The sequence below is a fragment of the Cherax quadricarinatus genome, chromosome 29 (genome assembly GCF_038502225.1).
Source record: "Cherax quadricarinatus isolate ZL_2023a chromosome 29, ASM3850222v1, whole genome shotgun sequence".
Lineage (NCBI taxonomy): Eukaryota > Metazoa > Arthropoda > Malacostraca > Decapoda > Parastacidae > Cherax > Cherax quadricarinatus.
The window spans coordinates 25,271,157-25,283,385 of NC_091320.1; the positions used below are offsets into that span (position 1 = coordinate 25,271,157).

The window sequence follows — 12,229 nt, forward strand, 5'->3', positions numbered from 1 at the left end:
TCATGCTCAGTTGATGGAATAGAAGTAATACTAGTGAAATAGCTAAGAATTTGGTTGACTGGAATAATGTAATTGGCCTAAAATGGGAGTCAAAGTCGGCAAAATTGCCGATTCGTAAATATCGCTGACACACCAAAATTTGCGAGAGCATAATTTCATCAATTTTCCATAAAATTTTGTACTTTTTGTTTTATTACCTTCAGAAAAAGATTCTCTACCATTTCATAAGAAAAAATAACATTTTTTTTTTAAATTCTTGGAACCTGTTGCGCACTTTGAAATTTGGCCTCTGGACCCTGAAAGGGTTAACCTCATCCTTCATAAATCCATCCGCTGACACGTCAACTCCGAAGTATCTGAAAACATTCACTTCTTGCATACTCCTCCTCCCCAATTTGATATCCAATTTTTCTTTAAATCATTTGATGCCCTCACCACCTTACTCTTTTCTATGTTCGCTTTCAACTTTCTACCTTTACACACACTCCCAAACTCATTCACTAACCTTTGCAATTTTTCTTTAGAATCTCCCATGAGCACAGTATCATCAGCAAAAAGCAACTGTGTCAATTCCCATTTTTGTATTTGATTCCCCTTAATTTAATCCCACCCCTCTCCCGAACACCCTAGCATTTACTTCTTTTTCAACCCCATCTATAAATATGTTAAACAACCATGGTGACATTACACATCCCTGTCTAAGACCTACTTTTACTGGGAAGTAGTCTCCCTCTCTTCTACACACCCTAACCTGAGCCTCACTATCCTCATAAAAACTCTACAACATTTAGTAACTTACCACCTATTCCATATGCTTGCAACATCTGCCACATTGCTCCCCTATCCACTCTATCATATGCCTTTTCTAAATCCATAAATGCAATAAAAACTTCCCTACCTTTTAAATACTTTTCACATATATGCTTCAATGTAAACACTTGATCTACACATCCCCTACCCACTCTGAAACCTCCTTGCTCATCCACAATCCTACATTCTGTTTTACCTCTAATCCTTTCAATTATAACCCTACCGTACACTTTTCCTGGTATACTCAGTAAACTTATTCCTCTATAATTTTTACAATCTCTTTTGTCCCCCTTCCCTTTATATAAAGGGACTATACATGCTCTCTGCCAATCTCTAGGTACCTTCCCCTCTTTCATACATTTATTAAACAAAAATACCAACCACTCCAACACTATATCCCCCCTGCTTTTAACATTTCTGTCATGATCCCATCAGTTCCAGCTGCTTTACCCCCTTTCATTCTACGTAATACCTCACGCGCCTCCCCCACACTCACATCCTGTTCTTCTTCACTCCTAAAAGATGGTATACCTCCCTGGCCAGTGCATGAAATTACCGCTTCCCTTTCTTTGTCGACATTTAAAAGTTCCTCAAAATATTCTCGTCATCTATCCAAAACCTCCTCTCCCCATCTACTAACTCCCCTACTCTGTTTTTAACTGACAAATCCATTCGTTCTCTAGGCTTTCTTAACTTGTTTAACCCTTAACCCGTAAATGGTCCAAGCAGATCTACGTTCACATGCGTAGTGCTCCAAAAGTAGATCTACTTTTATTTTTATATATATTTTCAAATATAACAAAAAAAAAGTAGAGCAAAGTTTTTTTGACACGTTTTCAAATGTTGAAAAAACGTATATATACGTTTGGACCGTTTACGGGTTAAACTGTCCAAACGTAGATCTACGTTTTTTCAACATTTGAAAGTATGTAAAAAACGTAGATCTTCTTGTTTTTTTACATTTGAAAATGCGTAAAAAAATACTTTGATCTACATTTTTTTTGTTGTATTTGAAAATGTGTAAAACAACGTAGATCTACTTTTGGAGCACTACGCATGTGAACATAGATCTGTTTGGACAGTTTAAGGGTTAACTCACTCCAAAAATTTTTCTTGACTGTGCTTCTCCCACTCTTTCATCTACTCTCCTTTTGCACTCTCTTCACCTTTCTTTTACTCTCCATATACTCTACTCTTCTTATAACACTTCTGCTTTGCAAAAACCTCTCATAAGCTAACTTTTTCTCATTTATCACACACTTTACTTCATCATTCCACCAATCACTCCTCTTTCCTCCTGCACCCACCCTCCTATAACCACAAACTTCTGCCCCACATTCTAATACTGACCATACCCCGGCCGGGATTGAACCCGCGGTCAGAGAGTCTCAAAACTCCAGCCCGTCGCGTTAGCAGTGAAGGGACTTGAGCTAGAGTTCGTCACGGCCACGCTAGCTGGAGATTCGTCTGTAAAAACTTGCATTTGTGGTCACAGTGGTGCCTGTGCTAACCTTCCTATGGTGTAGAAATGTACCTAGTTGGACGGATCTTATTGTGGCTAGCTGGTCTAGTGGCTAACGCGACGGGCTGGAGTTTTGAGACTCTCTGACCGCAGGTTCAATCCCGGCCGGGGTATGGTTTGTTTGCAATCGTGTCATTACGATTTCGTGAGTCATGTTGACGGCAGTGAAGGGACTTGAGCTAGAGTTCGTCACGGCCACGCTAACTGGAGATTCGTCTGTAAAAACTTGCATTTGTGGTAACAGTGGTGCCTGTGCTAACCTTCCTATGGTGTAGAAATATACCTAGTTGGACGGATCTTATTGTGGCTAGCTGGTCTAGTGGCTAACGCGACGGGCTGGAGTTTTGAGACTCTGACCGCGGGTTCAATCCCGGCCGGGGTATGGTTTGTTTGCAATCGTGTCATTACGATTTCGTGAGTCATTCTAATACTGCCTTTTTAAAACTATTCCAACCCTCTTCAACCCCCCCCCCCCACTACTCATACTTGCACCAGCCCACCTTTCTGCCAATAGTTGCTTATATCTCGCCCGAACTTCCTCCTTTGTTAGTTTATACACTTTCACCTCCCTCTTGCTTGTTGTTGCCATTTTCTTGTAAAATTTTTATTCCCATTAAATCATGTTCAATAAAATTTTAATTTACTTCTTCTGAATGACTTCAATATTTAATGGCTGATGCAGGTTAGGGCCAGGATAGTATCTATTAAGTTCTGTTTGTGTGTGGGCAGATTTATTGATGTAGTAAAATAGTTGAAAAAAAAGTTGGAATCACTCCTCTAATTGGCTTCAAATTTTCACAACTGGTTTTATTTCTAGAAAACACAGCTCATGCTACCCACTTTCCTAATTTTATGTTATAGTGAAATTTATTTTTCATTCAGTTACTAAAGAATTTCTTGTGATTGGTTTCAAATTAATATTAATGCATTCTGTAAGAAGGATGATACCCCATTAAAGTTTAATATAGTACATTTTTTAATTAAGACTAAAATGAGTGAAATCTGATAAAAACTTGTTGCTTTATGGTGTACAGTGGTCCCTCGCTTTTCGTAGTTCTTGGCTATCGTAAATTTCGCCAATCATAGGGGTATTTTCGTATAAACATGGACTCGCTTTTCATAGGTTGACTCGCGAATAGTAGTTCGTCCGGGACGTGTACGCACGGTGTGAGCCGGGGCGGCCTCCATACCCAGCCACTCTGGCATTGTTTACCAGTGAGTGAAGGTCCCCTCAAGTGCTCCTACGAAATATTTCAAAAATTTCACTCATTTTAGTGCTTGCAATTACTAAATAAGCTACCATGGCTCCAAAGAAATCTCCTAGTGCCAAGCCTGTGGTAAAGAAGGTGAGAAATATGTACAGTGACAAAGTCTTGGGCCATTTTAAGGAAGTATTAAAGAGATGCCAGAAACAGAGCTCTCTCCACAGTTACTTTGCAAGACAGGACTAGTGACTCTCAAGGTGGTCCTAGTGGCATTAAGAAACAGAGAAGAGAAGGAACCTCTGAGAAGCAATTGGTACCTAAGGTGTTGCTGGAAGGGGATTCCCCTTCCAAACTGTAAACAATCCAATCTCTCTCCTCCTCCAGTCTCCAATACACTAAGAAGAATCTCCAATAAAGGTAAGTGTTATGCTGTTAATGTTTCATTCATCATTTCCCATTGTATTGTTTATGTACTATATGTATATTTCATGTAAAAAAATTTTTTGTTTTAATACTTCTGGGTGTCAGGAACGGATTAATTGTATTTACATTATTTCTTATGGGAAAATTGATTCGCAAATCGTAAATTTCATTTATAGTAACGGCTCCAGGAACGGATTAATTACGAAAAACCAGGGACCACTGTATTGAATTTGGCAACATTGGCACTAAAGCTCCAGTTAGTTTTTTTAGTTTCTGATTTTTCTAAGCCAAATAATGTGTAATTTTCATTTTTTTATTTGTATGCACTGGTTAATACTAAGTCCCACATTTTGCATTGAAAATATTCTGATTTCATACAAAATATAATAGTGCAGATGGGTCAGGAAGGACATTGCAACATAAGAACAATATAAATTTTTTTTTTTTTCAACAAGTTGGCCGTCTCCCACTGAGGCAGGGTGACCCAAAAAAGAAAGAAAATCCCCAAAAAGAAAATACTTTCATCATTCAACACTTTCACCTCACTCACACATAAGCACTGTTTTTGCAGAGGCGCTCAGGATACAACAGTTTAGAAGCATATACGTATAAAGATACACAACACATCCTTCCAAACTGCCAATATCCCAAATCCCTCCTTTAACCCTTTCAGGGTCCAAGGCCCAAATCTGGAGTCACGCACCAGTGTCCAAGAATTTTCAAAAAAAAAAAACTGTTATTTTTTCTTATGAAATCGTAGAGAATCTTTTTGTGAAGGTAATAAAACAAAAATTACGAAATTTGGTGGAAAATTGACAAAATTATGCTCTTGCGAATTTTGATGTGTCAGCGATATTTACGAATTGGCGATTTTGCTGACTTTGACTCCCATTTTAGGCCAATTACATTATTCCAATCAACCAAATTCTTAGCTATTTCACTAGTATTACTTCTATTCTATCGATTGAGCACAAGAAATCGCCAAGTCAACTGTTTCAACTACAAAATAAAGTGATCGGAAATTGTTAATTTGGCCAATTTAACACAAAGTTCAAAATATTCCAATTTCAAAATAGGGTCCAGAATAAACAATGTAGGCATTTCTGGCACTAAACTAACATTTCCTCTGTTCATTAGTTATGTTTTGAGGCTTTACAAATAAATTCCATTTTGATTTTTTATTCACATAATGAATTTTTATTCACACCAAAAAATAGAAGATTTACTGTTATGCAATACTGTAATAATTGTATAAATATCATCACCATATTTGTGAATGTATATTAGACCCACCAGCTGACGTGTATTAGACGTGTGAGGTCGTTTGTTTACTCTTGAATATCGGCAAAAATTTTACATTTCCGCTACTTTGAGCTCAGTTTCAAGCCATTTCCAGTGCTAAAACCAATCAAAATCATCTCTATTTCTGTAATATGTCTTCCATTCTATCAAATGAGACCAAGAAATCGCAAATACAACTATAAAAAACATACGAAAAAACACTGCAAAGTTGCTGTTTTAATCGAAAAATCATGATTTCAGTTTTTTCTCTCATTATACACAGCGTGCTGCAGGATCTGTTTTATGTGGTGCACACATACCACATAGATGTATTCTCTCATATCTAGGCCCAAATGTACCACTCACAGTTTATCAGAGTGAGCTGAGCTCATGGCGTAGATCTACGGTTTGGACACTCACCGTAAAGCCGTAGATCTACGGGACGGACCCTAAAAGGGTTAAAGTGCAAGCATTGTACTTCCCATTTCCAGGACTCAAGTCCGGCTATATAAAAATAACCGGTTTCCCTGAATCCTTTCACTAAATATTACCCTGCTCACACTCCAACAGCTCGTCAGGTCCCAAATACTATTTGTCTCCATTCACTCCTATCTAGCACTCACGCACGCTTGCTGGAAGTCCAAGCCCTTCGCCCACAAAACCTCCTTTACCTCTTCCCTCCAACCTTTTTGAGGACAACCTGTACCCTGCCTTCCTTCCCCTACAGATTTATACGCTGTCCATGTCATGTGCTAAAACTTGGTTTATCTTGTATCTTACGTATAGGTTTATATTGTAATGTTAGAGCTGCTTCAAGATATAATATTCCTCAGAACATGGCTTGAGGCTCATCGAATACCACACAACTTAGATGTATTATGTAACTGTTTACTTGCTTTTCCTTCCGCTTGTGTGCTGACATAGATAACATCATTTTTGTGCCTTCTCTTTAGCAGGAATAGTGTCAGAGAAGTGTGCACCAGGCTTCAGTTGAAATGGGTCATTTTTACTGCCATGGCAGCAACATGTTGACTGAGCCTTCACCTGGTATTTTTCTATTATCTCTCTTATGGTAGATAAATGAAAATCAGAGTTTGTCCTGTTTTCATCTGGAACATGTTGCATGCATTTAGTACTGCAGCATGCAATAAATGGAAAAAGCAGTTTCATGTACCACTTGCCTCTCCTTTTGACACATTCCACAGACCCAGTTTGCTTGTCTGATTTGTCTATCAAATGTATGCTGGGTTCTGTCTTACGTGGGTTTAGTCCTACAGGGATTTTATCCTCCGCCCATGTGCCAGTAGCTCTCCTGCAGTGCTCCTCTGTCCTCCTGTTCTTTAGACGACCACTATTACACCATTACTTCACTAACATTACACCCTCTGCCCCTTTTTCACTACTACTACTACCACTACCATCTTATTGACACCTCTGTCACTTGCACTACTGCTACTAATAACTACCACTACTACTGTAATACATATTACTACTCCCTCATCCCATTCTACCACTCTTGTCCCCTGCCTCCCTCTTGTATATAATTCTAGTGCCCTTCCCTTTGCACTTCTCTTTGTGGCTAGTTAGTGGCCCAAGCCAAACAGTGTCGTCTCAAGCTTGTCTCGTGTGTGCGGGTTATGTGTGTATTGTTCCATTCACTGTATTGTGCCTTATTTATTCATGTTAGCGAGTTACCATGGGAAAATGGAACAGAATTCTTCCTCCATAAGCCATGTGTGTCATAAGAGGTGACTAAAATGCCAGGAGCAAGGGGTTAGTAACCCCTTCTCCAGTATACATTACTAAATTTAAAAAGAGAAACTCAATTTTTTTTTCTATTTTAAGTCACCCTGCCTCGGCGGGATATGGCTGGTTTGTTGAAAAAAAAAATTAGCAAGTTAATTAACATTTTATTCCTCACAGGGTACAGATCCTGAGGATGTCATCAAAAATGCATTTGGATGTTTTGATGAAAATAATCAAGGTTACATCAATGAAGAACATCTTAGAGAACTCCTTGTATCCATGGGCGATCGCTTCACAGATGAAGACGTAAGTTTTGCATGTTGCTTCTTTACTGTCTCTTCACAAGTTGCATATACAGTTTACAAGGTCTTTAGTACATTGAGGGTTCAAATCCAAGGGACACTAGAGTTGGCACAATGGTCCCTTGATCCCCAAAATATTGAGTATGAACCCTTTACTTCATTAGTTGCAAAAATTGACTAGAGAAATTTAGTTCCGTCTGTACCATTAGAACTGTAACTCCTACCTAATCTGAAACTCCCTGCTTGAAGTTTCTAAGGGTCTCCTGTCTGCCAGTTGTTTCTAAGCTATTGTTAACAAGCACCTCATCTCCTTAATGTGATCTTGACAGCAATACTGTGCTGAGCAAAACCTGTTTTCTTCCAGTTTTGTCCCTGTTCTTCTTCCAGCCTTCTTTCAACTCCAGTATATAATTAAATACCATATATTGTCCATTCTCCATGGGAAAGTGGAACAGAATTCTTCCTCTGTAAGCCGTGTGTGTCATAAGAGTCGACTAAAATGCCGGGAGCAAGGGGCTAGTAACCTCTTCTGTATACATTACTAAATTTAAAAAAAGAAATTTTGTTTTTCTTTTTTAGGCTGCCTTGCCTCGGTGAAATATTGCTGGTTTGTTGAAAAGAAATATTGTTCATTATGTTTGTATTGTAATTATTTTTATTTTTTTATTATCACACTGGCCGATTCCCACCAAGGCAGGGTGGCCCGAAAAGAAAAACTTTCACCATCATTTACTCGTCAATGTCTTGCCGGAAGGGTGCTTTACACTACAGTTTTTAAACTGCAACATTAACACCCCTCCTTCAGAGTGCAGGCACTGTACTTCCCATCTCCAGGACTCAAGTCCGGCCTGCCGGTTTCCCTGAACCCCTTCATAAATGTTACTTTGCTCACACTCCAACAGCACGTCAAGTATTAAAAACCATTTGTCTCCATTCACTCCTATCAAACACGCTCACGCATGCCTGCTGGAAGTCCAAGCCCCTCGCACACAAAACCTCCTTTACCCCCTCCCTCCAACCTTTCCTAGGCTGACCCCTACCCCGCCTTCCTTCCACTACAGACTGATACACTCTTGAAGTCACTCTGTTTCGCTCCATTCTCTCTACATGTCCGAACCACCTCAACAACCCTTCCTCAGCCCTCTGGACAACAGTTTTGGTAATCCCGCACCTCCTCCTAACTTCCAAACTACGAATTCTCTGCATTATATTCACACCACACATTGCCCTCAGACATGACATCTCCACTGCCTCCAGCTTTCTCCTCGCTGCAACATTCATCACCCATGCTTCACACCCATATAAGAGCGTTGGTAAAACTATAATCTCATACATTACCCTCTTTGCCTCCAAGGACAAAGTTCTTTGTCTCCACAGACTCCTAAGTGCACCACTCACCCTTTTCCCCTCATCAATTCTATGATTCACCTCATCTTTCATAGACCCATCCTTTGACATGTCCACTCCCAAATATCTAAATACATTCACCTCCTCCATACTCTCTCCCTCCAAGCTGATATCCAATCTTTCATCACCTAATCTTTTTGTTATCCTCATAACCTTACTCTTTCCTGTATTCACTTTTAATTTTCTTCTTTTGCACACCCTACCAAATTCATCCACCAATCTCTGCAACTTCTCTTCAGAATCTCCCAAGAGCACAGTGTCATCAGCAAAGAGCAACTGTGACAACTCCCACTTTATGTGTGATTCTTTATCTTTTAACTCCACGCCTCTTGCCAAGACCCTCGCATTTACTTCTCTTACAACCCCATCTATAAATATATTAAACAACCACAGTGACATCACACATCCTTGTCTAAGGCCTACTTTTACTGGGAAATAATTTCCCTCTTTCCTACATACTCTAACTTGAGCCTCACTATCCTCATAAAAACTCTTCACTGCTTTCAGTAACCTACCTCCTACACCATACACCTGCAACATCTGCCACATTGCCCCCCTATCCACCCTGTCATACGCCTTTTTCAAATCCATAAATGCCACAGAGACCTCTTTAGCCTTATCTAAATACTGTTCACTTGTATGTTTCACTGTAAACACCTGGTCCACACACCCCCTACCTTTCCTAAAGCCTCCTTGTTCATCTGCTATCCTATTCTCCGTCTTACTCTTAATTCTTTCAATAATAACTCTACCATACACTTTACCAGGTATACTCAACAGACTTATCCCCCTATAATTTTTGCACTCTCTTTTGTCCCCTTTGCCTTTATACAAAGGAACTAGGCACGCTCTCTGCCAATCCCTAGGTACCTTACCCTCTTCCATACATTTATTAAATAATTGCACCAACCACTCCAAAACTACATCCCCACCTGCTTTTAACATTTCTATCTTTATTCCCTCAATCCCGGCTGCCTTACCCCCTTTCATTCTACCTACTGCCTCACGAACTTCCCTCACACTCACAACTGGCTCTTCCTCACTCCTACAAGATGTTATTCCTCCTTGCCCTATACACGAAATCACAGCTTCCTTATCTTCATCAACATTTAACAATTCCTCAAAATATTCCCTCCATCTTTCCAATACCTCTAACTCTCCATTTAATAACTCTCCTCTCCTATTTTTAACTGACAAATCCATTTGTTCTCTAGGCTTCCTTAACTTGTTAATCTCACTCCAAAACTTTTTCTTATTTTCAACAAAATTTGTTGATAACATCTCACCCACTCTCTCATTTGCTCTCTTTTTACATTGCTTCACCACTCTCTTAACCTCTCTCTTTTTTTCCATATACTCTTCCCTCCTTGCATCACTTCTACTTTGTAAAAGCTTCTCATATGCTAACTTTTTCTCCCTTACTACTCTCTTTACATCAGCATTCCACCAATCGCTCCTCTTCCCTCCCACACCCACTTTCCTGTAACCACAAACTTCTGCTGAACACACTAACACTACATTTTTAAACCTACCCCATACCTCTTCGACCCCATTGCCTATGCTCTCATTAGCCCATCTGTCCTCCAATAGCTGTTTATATCTTACCCTAACTGCCTCCTCTTTTAGTTTATAAACCTTCCCCTCTCTCTTCCCTGATGCTTCTATTCTCCTTGTATCCCATCTACCTTTTGCTCTCAGAGTAGCTACAACTAGAAAGTGATCTGATATATCTGTGGCCCCTTTATAAACATGTACATCCTGAAGTCTACTTAACAGTCTTTTATCTACCAATACATAATCCAACAAACTACTGTCATTTCGCCCCACATCATATCTTGTATACTTATTTATCCTCTTTTTCTTAAAATATGTATTACCTATAACTAAACCCCTTTCTATACAAAGTTCAATCAAAGGGCTCCCATTATCATTTACACCTGGCACCCCAAACTTACATACCACACCCTCTCTAAAAGTTTCTCCTACTTTAGCATTCAGATCCCCTACCACAATGACTCTCTCACTTGGTTCAAAGGCTCCTATACATTCACTTAACATCTCTCTCTCCTCTACATTCCTCTCTTCTCCAGGTGCATACACACTTATTATGACCCACTTTTCGCATCCAACCTTTACTTTAATCCACATAATTCTTGAATTTACACATTCATATTCTCTTTTCTCCTTCCATAACTGATCCTTCAACATTACTGCTACCCCTTCCTTTGCTCTAACTCTCTCAGATACTCCAGATTTAATCCCATTTATTTCCCCCCACCGAAACTCCCCTACCCCCTTCAGCTTTGTTTCACTTAGGGCCAGGACATCCAACTTCTTTTCATTCATAACATCAGCAATCGTCTGTTTCTTGTCATCCGCACTACATCCACGCACATTCAAGCATCCCAGTTTTATAAAGTTTTTCTTCTTCTCTTTTTTAGTAAATGTCTACAGGAGAAGGGGTTACTAGCCCATTGCTCCCGGCATTTTAGTCGCCTCATACGACACGCATGGCTTACGGAGGAAAGATTCTTTTCCACTTCCCCATAGACAATAGAAGAAATAAAGAAGAACAAGACCTATTTAGAAAAAGGAGAAAAACCTAGATTTTTTTTTTTTTTTCAACAAGTCGGCCGTCTCCTACCGAGGCAGGGTGACCCAAAAAAGAAAGAAAATCCCCAAAAAGAAAATACTTTCATCATCATTCAACACTTTCACCACACTCACACATTATCACTGCTTTTGCAGAGGTGCTCAGAATACAACAGCTTAGAAGCATATACAGTGTACGTATAAAGATACACAACATATCCCTCCAAACTGCCACTATCCCAAACCCCTCCTTTAAAGTGCAGGCATTGTACTTCCCATTTCCAGGACTCAAGTCCGACTATATGAACATAACCGGTTTCCCTGAATCCCTTCACTAAATATTACCCTGCTCACACTCCAACAGATCGTCAGGTCCCAAGTATCATTCGCCTCTAGATGGATGTATGTATATATATATATATATGCATGTGTATGTCTGTGAAGTGTGACCACAGTGTAAGTAGGAGTAGCAAGATATCCCTGTTATCTAGCGTGTTTATGAGACAGAAAAAGAAACCAGCAATCCTACCATCATACAAAACAGTTACAGGTTTCTGTTTCACAGTCATCTGGCAGGACGGTAGTACTTCCCTGGGTGGTTGCTGTCTAGCAGCCTACTACATTGTATTGTAATATAAATAAGAAATACCACACACACTGCTACACTTGCTGTACTTTCGTTTCAGAGTACTGGTATTGATGTAGGTAGGTATCAGCCTTAAACCGAGTACCATATACAGGAAGGCCCCGCTTTACGGCGTTTCACTTTACGGCGTTCCGCTAATACGGACATTTCAAATTATGACCAAAACTCACTATACGGCTCCCCCCACCTGACTTTCTAATACGGTCACCGTGCCCCACCCTGTTTGTTTACATTCTCCATGAGCTCAGTAAGCACTAAGTCTCTCCATTTTGTCTGGAAACTCCAAAATTTCAAA

The 12,229-nt window shown here is 39.7% G+C and overlaps 1 protein-coding gene across 1 annotated transcript in view; it reads left to right on the forward strand.

Annotated features, from left to right (window-relative positions):
* The window catches only part of sqh (Myosin regulatory light chain sqh), a 43,747-nt gene that overhangs the window by 15,271 nt on the left and 16,247 nt on the right, over nt 1-12,229 (forward strand). The window contains exon 5 of the mRNA XM_070089656.1: nt 7,165-7,293. Coding sequence (XP_069945757.1) covers nt 7,165-7,293 — 129 coding nt within the window. The remainder of the gene's footprint in view (nt 1-7,164; nt 7,294-12,229) is intronic.